Source organism: Phyllobates terribilis, unplaced genomic scaffold, assembly GCF_046119375.1.
Source record: "Phyllobates terribilis strain yellow unplaced genomic scaffold, ASM4611937v1 Scaffold_9__5_contigs__length_417890890, whole genome shotgun sequence".
Taxonomy (NCBI): Eukaryota; Metazoa; Chordata; class Amphibia; order Anura; family Dendrobatidae; genus Phyllobates; species Phyllobates terribilis.
The window spans coordinates 19923212-19944008 of NW_027362769.1; the positions used below are offsets into that span (position 1 = coordinate 19923212).

At 43.0% G+C, this 20797-nt stretch overlaps 1 protein-coding gene across 5 annotated transcripts in view; it reads right to left on the bottom strand.

Moving 5' to 3' along the window:
* Positions 1 to 20797, bottom strand: part of PIKFYVE (phosphoinositide kinase, FYVE-type zinc finger containing) — a 284611-nt gene that overhangs the window by 135521 nt on the left and 128293 nt on the right. For all 5 annotated transcript variants that reach the window (XM_073646326.1, XM_073646322.1, XM_073646325.1 and 2 more), the window contains 4 exons: positions 20529 to 20700; positions 5347 to 5525; positions 4914 to 5027; positions 2219 to 2327 (listed from right to left, as the gene is read on the bottom strand). In XM_073646326.1, coding sequence (XP_073502427.1) covers positions 2219 to 2327; positions 4914 to 5027; positions 5347 to 5525; positions 20529 to 20700 — 574 coding nt within the window. The remainder of the gene's footprint in view (positions 1 to 2218; positions 2328 to 4913; positions 5028 to 5346; positions 5526 to 20528; positions 20701 to 20797) is intronic.

Consider the following 20797-nt stretch of genomic DNA (forward strand, 5'->3'; position numbering starts at 1 on the left):
TTTTTTTTTTTAATGTATGGAGGCATGGGGCAGTATAAAGAGAAGGGGGGGGGAGGGGGTGGCATCCTCCATGGAGCATTATAAAGAGAGGGGGGGGGGGCATCCTGCATGAGGCATTATAAAGAGGGGGGGTGACATCCTGCATGGGGCATTATAAAGAGGGAGGGGGACAGCCTGTATGGGGCATTATAAGGTGGGGAACAGCCTGCATAGTGCATTATAAGGGGGGGGGGCAGCCTGTATGAGGCATTATGTGGGGGGTAACAGCCTGCATGGAGCATTATAAGGGGGGGACAGCCTGTATGGGGCATTATGTGGGGGGTAACAGCCTGCATGCAGCATTATATGGGGGCCAGTATCCTGTATGGAGCGTTAAAAGGGGACCGGTATCCTGTATGGAGCGTTATAAGGGGACCGGTATCCTGTATGGAGCGTTATAAGGGGGCCAGTATCCTGTATGGAGTTTTATAAGGGGACCAGTATCCTGTATGGAGCGTTATATGGGGACTGGTATCCTGTATGGAGCGTTATATGGGGGCCAGTATCCTGTATGGAGTTTTATAAGGGGACCAGTATCCTGTATGGAGCGTTATATGGGGGCCAGTATCCTGTATGGAGCTTTATAAGGGGACCAGTATCCTGTATGGAGCGTTATATGGGGGCCAGTATTCTGTACGGAGCCTTATATGGGGGCCAGTATTCCGCATGGAGCCTTATATGGGGGCCAGTATTCCGTATGGAGCCTTATATGGGGGCCAGTATTCCGCATGGAGCCTTATATGGGGGCCAGTATTCCGCATGGAGCCTTATATGGGGGCCAGTATTCCGCATGGAGCCTTATATGGGGGCCAGTATTCCGCATGGAGCCTTATATGGGGGCCAGTATTCCGCATGGAGCCTTATATGGGGGCCAGTATTCCGCATGGAGCCTTATATGGGGGCCAGTATTCCGCATGGAGCCTTATATGGGGGCCAGTATTCCGCATGGAGCCTTATATGGGGGCCAGTATTCCGCATGGAGCCTTATATGGGGGCCAGTATTCCGCATGGAGCCTTATATGGGGGCCAGTATTCCACATGGAGCCTTATATGGGGGTCAGTATTCCGCATGGGGCCTTATATGGGGGCCAGTATTCCGTATGGGGCCTTATATGGGGGCCAGTATTCCTTATGGGGCCTTATATGGGGGCCAGTATTCCTTATGGGGCCTTATATGGGGGCCAGTATTCCTTATGGGGCCTTATATGGGGGCCAGTATTCCGTATGGGGCCTTATATGGGGGCCAGTATTCCGTATGGGGCCTTATATGGGGGCCAGTATTCCGTATGGGGCCTTATATGGGGGCCAGTATTCTGTATGGAGCCTTGTATGGGGGCCAGTATTCTGTGTGGAGCGATTCACCGGTTTCTGTTCTATTGTGGAATTTACAGTAGATATCACTCATGTAATGTAAGAAGTGAAATCTTTGCATTGTACTATATATATATATTTCTCCGCCGTATCTCTGCATCATGAATCGTGGTATGTGTTAAAGGGGCCCACTGAGACTCTTTCCCCGGGGCCCAGAAAAACCTGGAGCCGGCCCTGTGTATTGGTACTGCAATTTTTGAAGCTTTCTACATAAAGTATTTATGAAAACTACACTGTACCAGAGCTTATTGTTGGATAATTAAAATCATGGGCTAAATATGACGGACATTTTTTATAACTGTCAAGATTTTTTTTTACAATTTTTTACCAAGACAAGTCAAGAATATAGAATATCTAAATACCCAGAATTGCATTTGGATGTAAATTATAAGAAGATTGCGGTAAATCAATGATGACATGTTCTTTTCTCATAATCTGCATACTGCATAATAATCCTATATATTATGTATACTATGCACATGCATTATGCATATTATATACACCAGGAATCTGGGAAATGCCGCAGGTCATGCAATCCACAAGGAAAGCAGTGGCATCTCCTACCAGCTTATAAAACTATAATGGTGGAGGATATGGGGATGTAAGTACTGCAGAAGCAGACCTGCTCTACATGAGCAGTAACCATAGCCATTAACCTCAGCATTTCTCTGTACAGTAACAATGGCCTCTCAGTCTGATGAAAGGAGGCTCTCAGCTGCTACATTAGGGTCCCTTAGGCAAACTGCAGCAAATATGAGAAAATACTTGTCATCTCATGGGAAATCCATCCATCTTTCTTGCTTTTTACCTCTTTCTTTGCAAACAGATCTTCCATCTTCTCCTCCCTTGTTTTATTAAAGGTGTCAGTCTTCAGGGAGGTGATGCGGTCGTCCACTGCAGAATACACCTGAGTAACTCTGGAGAGAGAAGAAGCAACGTGACAACAATTTAGTGGCGTGACAATTACCCCTTTCATTAATTTGGAGTGTTTTGGGAATCTGATGTTCAGGGTAAAATTTGACCTTTTATTCTCAGTATTCTAACAAGTTTTAATTTATTTTTATTAACATTTTTGGGGGGCATAGCAAGGGATATCATTTTATTACATTTATTTATTCCACTTTTGGTCTAAGCATTCATAGCAATATTAGCAATCAATGGAAAATTGCTCAGAGTGTAATGTCATTCCTTTCATACAAATGCTAATAAAAAATAATGGATAAAGCCGGCCATACACAATAGACAGCAACCGGGAGATCAATCATTCAGTGGACAGCCATGTCTCCTGACTCTCCCGCACACAGGAGCGCTTGGCCCAGCCGAACACTCCCATTTTCTCTATAAAAGACCCACTGCCAGAATCATCTCCATGCCGAACAAAGAGTTGGGTAACAGAATTCCAACCGCCTAATCCTTACGTACTTCAACAAAATCTGTCAGGGGACAGTTCTGAGGCCCAATGCAAATTAGATCGTCGTCCAATCCAAAAATTAGCTGGTTCTGATGACTTATCTAATGTGTATGAGGGCCTTAAAGGGAATGAATAGGTTTTTGCCACCTAATCTGAGAACAGTATAATGTAAAGACAGAGACCCAGATTCCAGTGATTTTTCACTTTTAATAGAGGACTAGTAAACCTGCTGCCATGTAGTACTCCATATTCATGAGCTCTATATAACCCTATCCCCACCACTGATTGGCAGCTTTCTGCCTAGCCACAGTGTATGTGGGCAGGGTTAATCAGTGGTGTGGGTGGGGTTATACAGAGCTCAGCATTCAGAGAACTGCTAGATCTGCAGTTAAAAAAAATTTTTAAGCAAAACTGCAGCAATCAGTCCAGTAAGTGATATATCACTTAGGGTCTCTGCCCCTACATCATACTACCCTCAGATGGGGGGAGCAAAAACTTGGTGACAGATTCCTTCTAAAGCAACGTTTGTCAGATGGTCCTCGGTTAGTGGAGCATGATGGTATATAAAAACGGTTTAGGTGAAGTAGTGGTCTCAACCTTAAAACTCCTCTACATATGCTCTATTCTGGAATATGGAGAACCTTTCATGATCCAGAGGAGAGAGCAGATACTAAGCTACTGTCCATATGCCATCATTAAACGTAATACTTACCCTGTAGCAGGACGATGTAGGAGACATGTATAGCTAGCCAGAGATTTCTTTTTATACATCAGAAAACACTATAATAGGGATGAGAGAACCTGAACAGTAAAGTTTAGGGTTCGTACTGGACATCTAGTGTCCAGCTTCGAACCTCGAACAGTGACTTCTCACTGTACGTTCGTGTTACTGTTCGGGTTCGGCAGCCTAATAAAGCTTGTTGAAAGACTGCAACGCAGCCAATCTACAAGCTTTAAGGCTGTTGGCACTTCCGGCCCCATCACAGCCATGCCAAGAAATGTCACGGCTGTGATTGGCCGGCGCACCACATGACCCGGCCTGACAGTGTAAAATACATTTTAAAAAAAACGACGTGCGGTACCCCTATTTTTAATAACCAGCCAAGGGAAAGCAGACAGCTGTGAGCTGGTCTTATTATGCTGGGAAAGGGCCAATATCCATGGAACTTCCCAGCCTATTAATATGAGCCCCCAGCTGTCTACTCTTTGCCTTTGCTGGTTTTCTGCGAGAACCGGGGGCTGTGAACTGAGGTAACCTTACTGACATCACCTCAGTTCACAGCAGACGGGTCTCGCGGAGTGCATCGTCAAGTTCTGGTACCCAAACCAAACTTTGGATGCAAGTTCAGCCGAACCCGACGAACTCTAACTTCTACGGGTTCGCTCATCCCTACGCTATAATAATTAATCACAATCTGCAGGACCATTAGTTACTCACCTAATTGTTGTAAGGTAAACATTATATTCCATTTATTACCATTGACTTGCACACAAAGTTAACAAGCAAGCCCAAAAATGCTCAGTCGTTCTGGTGATTGTCATTCTAGAACCATACTGCTCGGCTCATTTTCAGTACACTAGTCAATCCATGTCATACAGGGCTCTCATGATTCTCCCTCTTAATTTTATATCCCCATGGGCAGTTTTTAGAACTTAGAAATAATTGGTTCAATTGAACAAATGTAATTAAACCATCGCTCACGTCTATTTATGGATATAATCAATGTGCTCTGGGGACAGGCTTCTATGGTAGGAGGGTTCGACTCTTCTACACAATTGAATTATGGGCTAATGAAATAGAGCAGCTTTTTCATGTTTCACTTAGTGTTTCATCTTTTTCACAGTTTGAATTAGGAATCAATTAATTGTATAAACTGATTTCATACAAGCAATTACACAGAGATACTGGGCCGATGCAGGAAATCCTTGTAAAAATCAAGAATGCAAAGCATGGTTTGTAGACAGCTACAGATTCTCTAATTTTGTCTCTACTCGTAAGCTTATTTCAGGGCTTTATAAATAATTGCCTCAAATGAGTATACAAATCCATATTTATAAAACCCATAAAGATGATAAAGGAACAAAAACTTACTTCTGAGAAAAATCTTTTAAATCTTGTAGGATTGACACTTTGGCTGGAGTGTGCTGTTTAATGTAGATTTTTGGCATTGGGACACACACTTCGAGTAGTCTAATGGAGGAATAACTAAATAAAAAGTAAGGTAGTAAGTATCCACATTTGCATAAAAAAAGTGACACATTAACACATCAAACATATAAACTTGTTATAGAACAGCCATATTTCTCCCCATTTAGCAGCATGAAACAAATATGCTATAATTCAATGTTTTCTACCAAGTGGCCCAATTACTTTGCTCTGACCAAAATTGGACATGAAAAAGTTCCAGGAAAAACAAACCATCCCAAAAAATCAGTTTCTGTAAATACCTCAATTTCAGTACCTGGTCCTACAAAGGAAACTTAAATATAGGTTTTGATTCTGGACATTCTCACTAAATTATTACCTGAATGATGCTACCATCTGGTTGTATGAGAAGTATTGGTGGTAGTTGTGATGGATGCTATGACCACAGGGTTCAGCATTGGCTCTTCGAGTATACTGGTTACCATAAAACCGCAGCTGCAAATATTTAGCAAATGACATCGACCACGATTCATTGGAGAGTGGTACGACAGGGGTCACCTGTAGGAAAGAAGAGATGCACGTCAAGCTGTAACCCTAAACCACCCATGGGCATAACAAATAGGAGTTGGGGAGAATGGATGTCCAGAGACAATGGAGGACAATGGAGCACTAAGTTAGAATAAAAAAAAAAGATTTCATCACTTAGATTCTTTTTTCACAATGTCTCAAGTTAACAATGAGGTTTAGATAAATCAAAATATTATTTTCCTACTGATAATTTTTAAGACCTGTCCCTAGAATCACTCAAGCAGGACTGTCCCACGTCAGAGAACATATATCCATAACCAAAGCTCTACATCCATCATATAAGAAATTGTCAAAGAGCTCTAATCTAAAAGTGCAAAAATGGAAACTCTCACGTTTAGGCGGGCTGCACTGCAGAAATGAAGAGCCTTGGGTATCCAAATCGGTTTTTATTGATACCAACGTGGACCAGAGTCTTTCTCAAGGTATAAAAACCAGTTTACATTTCTGCCACATACATCTGGAAGAACCTTTTCTTCCAGCCACGAGTCAGCAGCAATGGCTTTTCCATGCGTTTATTAGGTGTTGTGTCTGCACCCAACACCTTCAGGTGAGCGCTACCATTGCATTCACTTGTCCTTTACTAGAGGGTATTGCCCTATTTTGTGTGCTCTGCTGTCCCTCTCCAGAGCTTCTCTAACCTAAAAAGTAGATGTATGGACCAGATGTATTAAATACAGGTGAGAGTCTCAGGCTTTCACTCATAGACAACTGAGGTAATATCCACGTCTCATCAACTAATTGAACGTGATTAGATAGCTGTTGGCCAAATGATGGTTTGGCCAGGAACCATTTTGCCTCTCCCATACAAAAAAGCACATGTTCAGCCGAACACGCTTATGTTCTCTATGAAGGGGCTGTCAACAGACATGTCGGGCTGTGGCTTATCTTTGGGAGACAATTCAACACGCAGACCAAAATGGGATATGCCGGATCATTATTCCCCCACCTTCTGACGGTAAACAGGCGTGGCTTACAGTCTAAACTTGGGAAGCATGGTGGCTCAGTGGTTAGCACTGCAGCCTTGCAGCGCTGGTGTTCTGGGTTCAAATCCCACCAAGGACAACATCTGCAAGGAGTTTGTATGTTCTCCCAGTGTTGACATGCGAATAGGAAATTTAGTTTGTGAGCCCTGATGGTGACATTACTGAAGATGTCTGTAAAGTGATGTGAAAATTAATGGCACCATATAAGCAAGTAACATGGGGGATCTGATTGTCTCCATTTTGAACCTTCTGTACTCTACCCACTGATTTAAGGGTTTGAGATTTACTACCATAAGTCTTTTGCCCGACAGTTTCAGTATCGAGAAGAGGGAAGAATAGTGACCTGAACCTAATTCTGAGGGAGGTACTCATTTGACCGTACCTAGAGATTCCAGGGTTATTATATCCTGCCAAAGGCTTTGAGATGCCGAGGGAGAGAGAGGACGGGTAATTTGGAAATGCTGCGGGGGAGGACGGAAAAACTCTATTTTGTATCCCTTTCTTATTGTCTGCAGGAGCCATTAATTTTTTGTTATGGTCTGCCACTTTTCCGCAAAAAAACGGAGCCTCCCCCAACCCCTACAGCATCAGGGTCTACTCGACGGGCCAGAGGAAAACTGGGCTGCTCCAGCTCTTCCCCCTTTTCTGTAGGATCATCTACCAGTTTTACCTTTACCCCTATAGTCTCGTTTAGGGGACCAGGGGGCGGGATTTACGAAAGCGCTGGTATCTTTTCGTTTTTTCCTCAGGGAAACCTTTTTTCTTATCCGATGCCCTTTCTAGAATCTCATCAAGAATTGGACCAAGAACCTGGGAACCTGAAAAGGGAATGGAACACAGCTTGTTTTTTGAATGGCTATCCCCCGACCAAGTCTTAAACCAAATCGCACGCCTCGCCGAATTAGAAAGCACACTAATTCTGGAGATGAACCTAACCGATGCGGCTGATGCGTCAGCCAAAAACTGTGTCGCTAGTTTTAACATTGGTAGAGAGTCTGATAGTGTCTAACACTCCTAGAGAGATACTATGTGATCCGATAGCTCATCTATCCATAGACACATGGACCTAGCCACAGAGGTAGCAGCTATATTAGTTTTTATAACTGCTGCTGATGTTTCCCAGCATCTCTTCAGCATAGTCTCTCCTCTTCTGCTCATCGCATCTTTTAGAAAAGAGGTGTCCTCAAAAGGGATAGAAGTCTTTCTCGTCACTTTTGCAATAGGGATGTCAACCTTGGGAATTTCCTCCCAAAGCTTGATATCTTCAGGGTTGAATGGAAGCCGAGCCTTAAATTCTCTTGGAATAGTAAGTTTCTTCTCCGTGTCTTCCCATTCTTCAAGAATCATAGCTTTAACGCTCATTTACAGAAAAGACCCTGTTTCTTTGTCTTCTAAGACCTGAGAACATCTCATCTTGTTTAGATAGGGGTACTTGAGTGTCCTCAAGATTCATAGTATTCCTCACGGACCTTAATAAGTCATCAATATGCTCTATTGAAAACATATATTTCTTCCTTTCCCCCAAAGGCATCTGGGAGAAAGTTTCCTCCTCCCCTTCCAGACTCCGCTCCGAGGATGAATCCACATATTCCCCTTCCTCCGATGATTCCTCCATTTCCCACCTAGGTCTCTTATGGCGGGAGGAGGACTGCACAGTCTGGGGTATCTGTGACGTTTGAGCGGGTATGAGTTCGGAAACCGTATTCCTAACTTCCTCCTGGATCATGGACCGCATGTCCGTTAGGAATGACGCCTTCTCTACTTTGAGAATCTTATCAATGCATTCCTTACATAATTGTTTTTTATAGGAATCCTGCAGCTTAGAGTTACAAGATATATATCTTCCGGATTTCCTAGAGGAGGATGCAGATTTCTGAGTTCTTCTATCCTATTTTAAAGGAGACATGAGAATTTTTGTTTAATACCCAATTCTACCAACATTTAGTGGATTGAGGATTATCAAGATGGAGAATACTCACACTACCCAGGGACCCCGCTGGGGCCTCTGACCTTGTGGGATTAGTATCCATTGTGTCAGGGAGTGAGTGTGCAAGGGTACCCTTTTAAAGGGTCTTACCTGATCCATGTGGTGTGAGGCACGCCCTCATCAACACCCACTGTGGTTTCTTGCAGGGGTGTATCCTCCTGCTGCCCAGCGCGCCATGCAGAATCCAGCGTGCGCTCCACCCTGGAACGCACGTGTCCTCCCGGAAAGCCCTGCCCGATTCCTTAGGCCGGGCGCCTCAGAGCGCACATTTCCGGTATTGCATGCGCTCCAGCATGGAACGCATGCGTCATCACGGCGCGCCCCGGAAGTAGTCATGCCAATCCAGGGCGCCTGTGCAAGCCTCCTGGCTCTGTACCATGCGCGTTCCCAGGGCGCGAAACGGAAGTTCGGCCGGCGGATCTCGCAATCCCGGAAGAAGGGCCTGGAGGCATGGAGTGTGCTCCACCCTGGGACGCATACTCCTGAATAGGGAGTCCGCTGGCGGACAGCAGTGTGCAGCCAAGAGCCCTCTGTACGAGGGGTGCGGCGCAGTCGGAAGTCCCCACCACTGACCCAGCTGAGGGACCCCTGCCCAGAGGGGTTTCAGCATGGAGCCTTTTGACCAAGGGAAGGGGAGAGATCAGTCGCCCCCGATCCCCCTGGCTCCAGGTACTTCCTTGTTTCTTCTTTCTTTCCTAACCTCTTCTAACAGCGTCCTGTCCTGCTAGGGACAGGAAAAACACTGAGGGTGAGGTGAGGGGGGAGGGCTTTTAACCTCATGTGTTTCCTGCCCCTAGAGGATCAGAGGAACTACCTCCTGTCGTGCTGTCATGATGGATGATCTGGTAAAATTATCCCTATTTTGGGACCAGTTTCATGTTTGCATAACCCGAATTTAGTACACTTCCCAGCAGCAGTACTGTATAGCTATAAACACACTGGACAAATGTAGATGTGGGTGGGCCTTTATTGCTGTTTCTGCCACGGCCACAGTATAGAAAAGGACAGTGTAGGCAAAAAAAAGGTCTGGCAGTGGAGGGCCAGCAACCGCAGTACAATTTAGAACTTAAAAACCCAGTGTGAAGCCAAGAGATGTGTTACTGACATGGGTAAGCAGCGGAAGTGGCAAAAGGCGCAACGTAGAAAAATATGCAATGTCTGGCAGTGTAAGGCCAGCAACGGTAGCAGCAGTACAGTGTAGATAACATGATGGTAAGTGAATAGATGCCAAGCTGAGCAAGCGCAATCAGCACTGGCAATAGCAGTGTTATGGCAGCGGAGTATGTGAATTAAGCAGAACACTGACTCAAGCTGGTAGTGTTGCTGTCACCATAGTCTTTTGGTGTCTAGGGTTCTTAAATTTATCTCATATAACAGTTTTAACATTTTTTTTTTTAATTTACATTTTTATCCCCCAAGCCGTACTCCCCTTCACTGGGTCCACTGGCAAGTCTCTGGCGCTGATGCCGTTATGTGGCATTGGCGCCAAAGTCACCTTGATAGTGTGGCAGCCAATCAGTGAGCTCAGTGCCTCTGAGCGGGGCATTCAGTGTAGACAAGAATGCCCAGCTCTGTGCCACTGAGCTCAATGATTAGCTGCTGTACTGTCGACGTAACGACGTAATGACTTAGCGCCACAGCCAAAACCACACACCTGGAGCAACAGCACAGACTTGCCAGTGGCCCAGAGAAGAGTACAGTGCAGGTTGCTTTTTAAAACAAAATGTGTCGAGACACAAATTATATTTTAAAGGGAACAAACCTTTTTAAATTACCCTTTATATGTAGAGCATCAAGAATGTAAAATAAATAAGTTATTAAGGTGTTGTACTGCAGTATAATCACAGATCAATTCACAGGCATACTGACTCTACAGGGCCAGCACCTCCTTATCACTTGAATCTGTGCATTATTATTAACAGATTGAGACTACCACTCACATATGCTATGTTCTTCATTGCTGTAGTAGTACACCACACTCTGATTTCGGTCTTTCCGTCTGTAAGAAGGAGCTGTGCACCCTGACCACCAATCTCTAAAATGGCTGATGCCTTACCTGTTGACATCTTTTATAGCATCTGAGATACTCACATCCCCAGATTGGATGCACTAGACTAAGTGATGTGATAGCTGCAAGGGGAAGCTGACCACGTGGCTATGGCTCAAATCATATGAGCCGGCTCTCTGGTGAATGCTATTTTTAATGATCTGTGAAAAGGCGGCAGGCATTTTTTCAAATCAATCTGCAAACTTTTTAAGTTTGCTGGGACTTGCGAATTTCATGAAATTCATCTCAAGGTTGATTTACAGCAGATCAATTTGATCATTTCGATATAGAACCATCATATTCCACAGCACTTTACAAAATCAGAGGATACATTGCATGTGGACAGGGCAGAAGACAGGTAAGCTATGCTAGATATTGAAACAAACATGCTTCTTATTCAGTTGTGCTACACAATTTTTCATATCTTTTAACTTCATATATGTTTCTTTCACCTCTACCACCCTTTTACACATTCTGTACACTCTCTCCACATCAGCCTCTCCCTTCTCCCCTCTCCCCTCTCCCATGTATAACTCTGAGGCTCTGCTGACATTTCTCAATCACTCCAAACCATCCACTACCACCATACAGCGCACAAAACGCACACATAAATCATTGAACCACCTGCTCTCTCTTTTTTCTCCTTCTCTTAGCCACTGGCGACATCTCCCCTAACCCTGGGCCTCCTTCCACTATTATAGCTAACTCTCATCCTGCAGCACATTGAAACCCTGCCAATCTTATAAATGTTCAGTGCCCGCCTTCTACTGTATTTCAATTGTGCCTTCTGGAACTCAGGGTCAGCGTGCAGCAAACTCCTCTACAGCCAAGATTTCTTCTTTTCCATTTCCCTTGACCTTCGGGCTCCCACTGAAACCTGGATCCAACAGGATGACACCACCGCCGCTGCTGCTGGCTCGTATGGTGAGCTCTAATGCTCATATACTCCCAGACCTGAGAACAGACAAAGTGGAGGTGTTGGTCTGCTCCTTTCATCACAATGTGCTTTCCAGGTTATCCCCCGGTACCCTCACTTATGTTTCCTTCCTTTGAAGTCCACACCGTTAGACTCTTCAAACCCTTCTTCCTGCAAGTGGTGGCTGTGTATCGCCCTCTGGGCTCATCCTGTCAGCTTATGGATCACTTTGCTACCTGGCTTCCACACTTTCTATCCTGTGACATTCCAACTCTCATCATGGGGGACTTTAACATCCCCATAGATCAGGGATGTCAAACTTAAGCACACAGAGGGCCAAAATGAGAACCTTGGACCAAGCCGTGGGCTAACCAGTATACAGTATAATGGGCCCCACATAGTCCTCCATACAAAATAATGGGCCCACAAAGGGGTGGCAGTTCTGGTGTCAGGGGCCAAATATAATAACCCTGCGGTCCAGATTTGCCCCACGGGCCAGAGTCTGACATGTATGCCATAGATGATCCACGCTCCACATCTGCCACTCATCTTCTTTCTATAACCTCCTCCTTTGGACTTTCACAACTTATTAACTCTCCCACACATGAAGACGGAAATACGCTGGACTTTATCTTCTCCCGGCTCTGCTCAGTGCATGATTTTACTAACTTTCCTCTCCCACTCTCGGACCACAACCTTCTTTCCTTCGCTGTCAAGAACTGTCTCCACACCCAAGATACCCCCACTTATCACACATACAGAAATCTATGTGACATCAATACCCAGCAGCTTATGAACAAACTATAGTCATCTTTAGCTCTAATCTCCTCCCTCTCCTGTCCAGACTCAGCATTGTCTCATTATATAATACATTGCTCATACTCAAAACTCATAACTCTGCTCTCCATCTGGCCGAACAAGTCTACTTTATAACTCTCATCACATCACTAACCAACAATCCAAAATGACTCTTTGAAACCTTCCACTCCCTCCTGAGCCCTAAAGTACAGGCCTCGGTCACTAACCTCAGCGCTGATGATCTGGCCACTTATTTCCTATAATAAAAAAAAAAAATCAACCACATCAGTCAGGACATTTTTGCACAATCCCCTCAGAGCCTGGATCCTCCACTTCCCCGCTGCACCTCAAGCTCACTTTCCCACTTCAAGCCTGTCACAGAAGAAGTGACCAGGCTAAATAGAATCATAGAATGTTAGCGTTGGAAGGGACCTCCAGGGTCATTGTGTCCAATCCCCTGCTCAATGCAGGATTCACTTAACCATCTCAGACAGAGATCTGTCCAGCCTTTGTTTGAACACTTACATTGAAGGAGAACTCGCCACCTCTTGAGGCAGCCTGTTCCACTCAATGATCACCCTTCACCGTCAAAAAGTTTTTTCTAATATCTAATCTGTATCTTCTCCCTTTCAGTTTCATTCCATTGCTTCTCATGATTCCATGTGCAAATGAGAATAAGGATGATCCCTCCACACTGTGACATCCCTTCAGATATTTGTAGACAGTCTCTCTTATACTTCATTTTTGGAAGGAAAACATTCCCAGATCCTTTAACCGTTCCTCGTAGTTCATAGTTTGCAGTCCGTGCACCATCCTGGTAGCTCTCCTCTGAACTCGCTACAGTTTTTCAATGTCCGAACTGGATACAGTATCCCAGATGAGGTCTGACCAAGGAGGAATAGAGGGGGATAATTACTTCACATGATCTAGACTCTATGCTTCTCTTAATACATCCCCGAACTGTGTTTGCCTTTTTTGCTGCCACATTACACTGTTGACTCATGTGCAGTTTGTGATCTATTAGTATACCGAAGTCTTTTTCACACATGCTGCTGTTTAGTTCTTTTCCTCCCATGCAGTAGATATTTTCGTTTTTCTTACCCAGACGTCCCTGCCCATTGTTCAAGCTTATCTACATCCTTCTGAATCCTTTCTCTGTGATCTCTTGTGTTAGCTATTCCTCCTACCGTTGCATCGTCTGCAAATTTGATTAGTTTACCTTCAGTACCCTTATCCAGACCATTTATAAAAATGTTAAAAAACACTGGGGCCAAGACAGCCACTTGAAACACTCTTCCAATTGGATGTGCAACCATTTATTACCACTCTTTAAATACGATCACTAAGCCAGTTATGAATCCACATAACCGTTGCCTTGTCAATCCCATACTTGGTTATTTTTTTTTTTAACAAGGGTGAGATACTTTATCAAACTTTGCTGAAGTCGAGATACACTATATCTACCGCATTTCCGTGATCCACCGAGTCAGTGATTCCATCATAGAAGGACATTAGATTAGTCTGGCATGGCTTCTTTGCTAAAAAACCATGCTGGCCCTGGTTAATAACTGTATTCTTATCCAAGTACTTACATATTGTTTAATAATTTGTTCAAATATCTTTCCTGGTATAGAAGTATGGCTCACTGGCCTGTAATTTCCTGGCTCAATCTTCTTTCCTTTTTTGAAGATAGGGACAACATTTGCCCTTTTCCAATTTTCTGGGACTTCAGTTCTCCAGGACTTCTCAAAGATTCTGGCTAGTGGTTCTGCAATTTCCTCTGCTATCTCTTTCAGTAACCTAGGATGTAATTCATCTGGACCAGAAGATTTAAATTCATGTAAAATAGCTAAGTGTTCCCTCACCATATCTGTATAGATGGTGTGGATTAATTTTATTCCTTCGATAGCACAGTGAAGATCAGTTGATGTTACATTTGCTTTCTTAGAGAACACATGCAAAATAGAAATTTAAAATTTTGGCGTTCTCAACATCATTTTTGACCACTTCACCATTTTCATCCTGCTAAAATCCTACAGCATCTTTGACTTTTCTTTTACTTTTGACATACCCCCAAAATCCTTTATTGCTTTTGGTCTCCCCCTTGCAAGTCTCACTTCATTACTGGCTTTAGCTCTTCTAACGTTTGCCCTGCATTCCCTGCAGACAGCATTATATTCTTCTTTAGATGTGTATAGCCCCCTCTTTCCATTTGATACACACTTGCTAAAATGGAAAAAATAAAATGTCTAAGTTCTGTTTTGATCAGTCCAGGTCTCTTTAAATGCTTCCTTCTTTTTGGGATCGTTACTGATTGTGCAGTAAGAATTTAATTTAGTAAAATCTCCCATCCTTCTTGGACATTTCTGTTCTTTAGAACATCCAGCCATTGGACCTTTCTACCCTCTGAGTTCATTCAAATCTGCCTTTCTGAAGTATATCTTAAAGTCTAAGTCCTTGTAGGACTTCCTCCTCTTATAATCCAAAATGTGAGGAGAACATGATCACTGCCTCCTAAATTTCCAGACACCGTTACTTCCTCAACCATTTCCTCACTGTTGGTAAGAATTAGGTCCAAGATGGCAGTTCCTCTTGTTCTCTTTTCAACCTTTTGAAAGATTAAGTTGTCAGCGAGCGAAGATAAGAATTTTCTGGACCCATTACTTTTGCCTGAGAGAGATTTCCAACAAATATCTGGATAGTTAAAATATCCCATGATCACTATGCTGTATTTTTTTGAGAACAAAGACATCTGATGTAAAAACAGTTCATCCATATCATCAGTCTGTCCAGGTGGCCTATAGTAAACACCTACAATAGTGTCCTTTCTGTTCTTCTCTCCTTGTATTCTTACCCTAACAGTTTCTACAGAGCAACCATTCTCTGAAGCTGGGATCTCTGTGGAGATATACGCTTTCCTAGCATGCAATGCAGCACCTCCTCCCCTCTTGTTATGCCTGTTCCTTTAAATAAGTTGTAGCCTTCAAGGTTTGTATTCCAATCATGTGCATCATCCCACTAAGTTTCAGTGATGCCTATGACATCATATCTCTCATCCTGCGTAACCACTCCAATTATCCTTGTTTGTTTCCCATGCTCTGATGCATTTGTATAGACACATTTTTTAGTTTGTAGTCGGTTTCTCTTGCTCATCTATTTTCATTAAGAATTGGTTGTCTTTGTTCTTTATTTGCACTTCTAATAGCAGGGTTCTCAAAATAATTAATTTGCTGCATACTTTTTCCTGGCCGCATATTTCCCATCCCATATTGCTCTAGTTTAAAGTGCTCCTGATGAGTGTAGCAAGGCATCTACCAAATATGTATTTTCCTGCTTTTGTAAGACAGACTCCTTGCTAAAGATGGGTTGTATTATACAAGTAATTCACTCCATGGTCAAAAAATCCAAATGTTGCGAATGGCACCATCGACAAAGTCAGTTGTTCACCTGTAGAATCCTATTCAATCTCCTTGTTCCATGTCCATCCACTGGGAGTATGGATGAAAGACCGCAGGTCCTCGAGTCCACCGCGAGCTGTCGGCAAGGCAAGACAAGCACACCGGGAGCCATCAGAAGGTAAGTATAATATTTATTTTTTATTGTATTCTTTTTTTACAGGTTCTATAGTACCTGGGTCCGGAGGAGAGTCTCCTCCTCTCCAAACACGGGTACCATCCGCACATTGAAACGCATGGAATCCGCATGTACAGATCTAGTGATGCGGATTACATGCGTTCCAACACAAGTCAATGGCGGCAAAAATGCCGCGTTTACGCAAAATTATTGGTAGTGCTGCGGATTTTTCCACAATGATAATCTGCAGCGGAAATTTCCACAGCATGTGCACAGCACATGCGGATTATCATTGGGGAACATGGCAGACCTTCTACCAAGCATTTTTTAAGGGTTTCTGAAGCGGAATTGCCGCTGCAGAAACATTTAAAAAACGCATAGTGGGCACACAGCCTTAAGCACACTCTGCACCCCATCTTGACTGAAAAAAAACAGAAATGTAGAAATGTTTGCAAATTTATTAAAAAAGAAAAACTGAAAAATCACGGTCATAAGTATTCAGACCCTTTGCTCAGACACTCATATTTAAGTCACATGCTGTCCATTTCCTTGTGATCCTCCTTGACAAGGTTCATGTCAGATCAAATGAGAATCAAGAGCTCAAAGGAACTGCCTAAGGAGCTCAGAGACAGAATTGTGGCAAGGCACAAGAGCCTTGGTAAGAGAGGTAAAGAAGAACCTCAAGATCACTTTGGCTGAGCTCCAGAGATACAGTAGGGAGATGGGAGAAAGTTCCACAAAGTCAACTATCACTTCATGGCAGTGTGGACCGACGGAAGCCTCTCCTCCGTGCAAGACACATGAAAGCCCGAATAGAGTTTTCTCAAAAACACATGAAGGACTCCCAGACTACTAGAAATAAGATTCTCTGATCTGATGAGACGAAGATAGAACTTTTTGGTGATAATTCTAAGTGGTATGTGTGGAGAAAACCAGCCACTGCTCATCACCTGCCCAATACAATCCCAACAGTGAAACATGGTGGCGGCAGCATCATCATGCTATGGGGGTGTTTTTCAGCTGCAGGGACAGGACGACTGGTTGAAATTGAAGGAAACATGAATGCTGCCAAGTACAGAGATATCCTGGATGAAAACCTCTTCCAGAGTGCTCTGGACTTCAGACTTGGCCAAAGGTTCACCTTCCAACAAGACAATGACCCTAAGCACACAGCTAAAATAACAAAGGAGTGGCTTCAGAACAACTCTGTGACCATTCTTGACTGGCCCAGTCAGAGCCCTGACCTAAACCCAATTGAACATCTCTGGAGAGACCTTAAAATGGCTGTCCACCAGCCAACCTGATGGAACTGGAGAGGATCTGCAAGGAAGAATGGCAGAGGATCCCCAAATCCAGGAGTAAAAACTTGTTGCATCATTCCCAAGAAGACTCATGGCTATGCTAGCTCAAAAGGGTGCTTCTACTCAATACTGAGCAAAGGGTCTGAATTTCTACATTTCTGGGTTTTTTTCAGTCAAGATGGGGTGCAGAGTGTACTTTAATGAGAAAAAAAAATGAACTTTTTAGAATTTACCAAATGGCTGCAATGAAACAAAGAGTGAAAAATTTAAAGGGGTATGAATACTTTCCGTACCCAATGTATAACACACATTGCAGCTCACCATATGGGTAATCTCTTTCTCCATGTTGAACAAAATTAATTGTTGCTGAATTGTGGTAAAGATTTCCTTCAAGCAGCTTGATCCAGCTACACCCAAAAAATCTTCAGACTCGCGATGACTCTTCACTCTTCCCAGAATGCACCAGAAATATGTAAATTACCCTCAAGATGCAATTCCTGGTTCAATTTTTGCTTCTTCTCGGCCTATGACCTGCACCAGTGATCCTTATTGCCTCACATCTCCTCCAGTCCCTCTCCCTAGCTGACACTACCTACCTAAGTAAAATATTTAATCTCTCTCTTTCTTCCCGTATCTTTCCCTCTTCATTCAAACATGCCATCGTAACCTTTCTTTCTTTTAAATGAAAGGGAATCTGTCAGCAGACTTATGCTGTGTAATCTGAGGACAGCATGATGTAGGGGTTAAAATACAAAATTCAATGTTGTGACACTTATGAAGCTGTGTGCCGTTTACAGTGAAAGTTTTATCACTAAGACATAATCATTGCTCTGGTTAGCCGGCCTGCGGCTGCTAGTCCAACTCAGCCTCCTCCTGTGATAAGTAGCTCATTGTCAATAGACAATCTACATACAGAGTCTGGTGTGGGCGGCATTTGATTTCTCAGCTCTGTCGCATTCTATATCTAAAAACCCTGATTGTGTCAGATCTGCCGTACCCAGTAAACTAAACAATACATTGTTGGATTCAGGGTCTCTCTGCCTACATCATGCTCCTCTCAGATGAGGTAACAAAAACCTGCTGACAGAGTTTCTTTAAAAGGGGGCGTTACCAGTGTGAAACACGTAATAACTGACAGTTTACTCTGCCAATCTACATTGGAAACTTCCCTTTCATTTAAAATAAGCTCTGGATTCAGATTCTCAGGGGACATCTATGTCCGGCCCATAGGTTTTAAAATCTCATTTACATATTAAGAAAAACGTTGATTTCTCTGGACTAAGAGATTGGATCACAGAAATCAAAGGGATCATTTTATTCGTCTTTCTATGACCTACGTGCCCATGCAGACCGCTTAGTGGGGGTGGTTCTACTGACAGATTCTCTTTAACCTCTTTACAAGCTTGGGTTTTTCCATTTTTGCATTTTCGTTTTTTGCTCCTCTTCTTCTTAGAGCCACAACTTTATTTTTCTGTCAATATTGCCATGTGAGGGCTTGATTTTTGTGCGACAAGTACTTTTGAACTACACCATTGGTTTTACCATATTGTATATTGGAAAATGGGAAAAAAAATTCAAAGTGCGGTGACATCGCAAAAAAATGGCAATTCCATAATATATATTTTTTTTTTACCATGTTCACTAAATGCTAAAACTGCCATTATGATTCTCCATTATGATTCTCCAGGTCATTACGAGTTCGTATTTACCAAACATGTATAGGTTCTTTTTTATTTAAGTTGTAAAAAATCCAAAGTTTGCTAAAAAAAAAAAAAAAATGGTGCCATTTTCCGAGACCCTGTAGCGCATCAATTTTTCCGGATCTGGAGCTGGATGAGGGCTTATTTTTTGCGCAACGAGCTGACATTTTTATTGATACTATTTTGGGGTAGATACGATGTTTTGAACGCCTGTTATTGCATTTTATTGCGGCAACAAAAAAAATGTAATTCTGGTGTTACACCATTTACCGGATTAATTCTTTTTATATATTGATAGATCGAGCGATTCTGAATGCAGTGATACCAAATATGTGTATTTTTGATTTTTTTTAATTGTTTTATTTTGAATGGGGCTGAAAAGGGGGTGATTTTAACTTTTTTTATTTTTAAAAACATTTTTTTCCTCACTTATCACTTGTTTCAATAGAAGCTGCAATCATCTGTTCGCTTGTGCAACACATAGCAGGGCTTCAGCTCATAGCAGATCGGCTATGACAATCACAGAGGTCTCTTGCAGACCCCAGGTTGTCATGCCAACCGATCGGCAACTCGCGATCATGTAACGGGCGCGCCGATGGGCAGGTCTTAAGACATACTTCCGGATCACAATTCCACCAGCGGCTGTTAGGGGCACATGACAGATGATCAGATCATAAAATGGACCAGAAAAGATGCGGGCTCATTGCCGGAGCCCAAATCAAACAAAGGGAGGCGACCTTGGACATACCTATATGTCCAAGGTTGTAAAGGGGTTAAAGTACATTGTGAAGAAAGAAGAAGGCCAACACTTCCACCTTGTCTATTCTTTAATTTGCGGGTATGATTAAAGTGTAGCTCCTCACAAAAGAGAGTGAGCAGCAGAAGTGGTATTCAACCATTGTATCCAGGTTTTAGCGAGAGCCAGTAGGTTAAGATAATATGAAAGTTCGAAGTCGTGGATGTACCGGAGTTTGGAACTCCCGATAAGTGTGTAAATAGGAGCACAGTTAAAATGGACAGAAGAACACATGCACTGAAAGTTAATGAGATTAGCTGGGTTTTCTTGTGCAGCAGACAAGGTGTTACATTTTGTAGAAGAAGGTGGACCATTGTAGGGAGAGATGTCTCTTGCAGCTATAAATAATAAAATAGAGTGAGAGTCACCAGATGGTCCAGAGAGTGTTTTCTATTTTTCACAGTGCAAGATGATGGTTTAAACAATGCGAATAGAGTATGTGAAATGTACATGAGAGAGGGGAGGAGAGAGGGACTGACATGGATAGAGAGCACTAAAGGAGTGAATGTGCGGTAAATTTGAAAGAAAACAGCATCTAAAACTTGAGATGAAGGAAGTGGACATTGAAAGTAATTTTGCAGTATAGGTGAACTACAAGAAAATTTTGTTTGAGTTTATCACACCTGCCTCCTGCCCTTTCTAACTGCTATGTTTAACTGCCAGGACACTTTGTCAAATATGACACTTAGACCAAGATGCCACCTCATGCCGCCCCACACTCATGGTTACAGGTAATACACAGGATGAGGGCCTACTCTGTCACCGCATCAGCACACATCATTGATCTTATAGTTTTTTGTGGTCTTATAAAAAGACTAAAATTATGATAGCAGTCCACTGAAACACACATATTAAGAGCTGGTTAATCTTACCTGTTGGCAGATCCTACACCAGGAATAAGTAAGGATGGTGTGCTGGTAACCAGGAACAGGAGAGTCCAGCTCTTTTAGTATTATCTGAACACAGCCATTTCCATGAACAAAACGCCTTATGTGGTGCACCATTGGTGTGTCGCAGAATACACTGGGACACTGATAAGAAGGTCTGTAGAAGAGCACATATCAACAATTATCAAAATATACAAAGTTTCCTGTGTGATGACGAAAAATGAATCAGAGACCAATTCATTAATGCGAATATG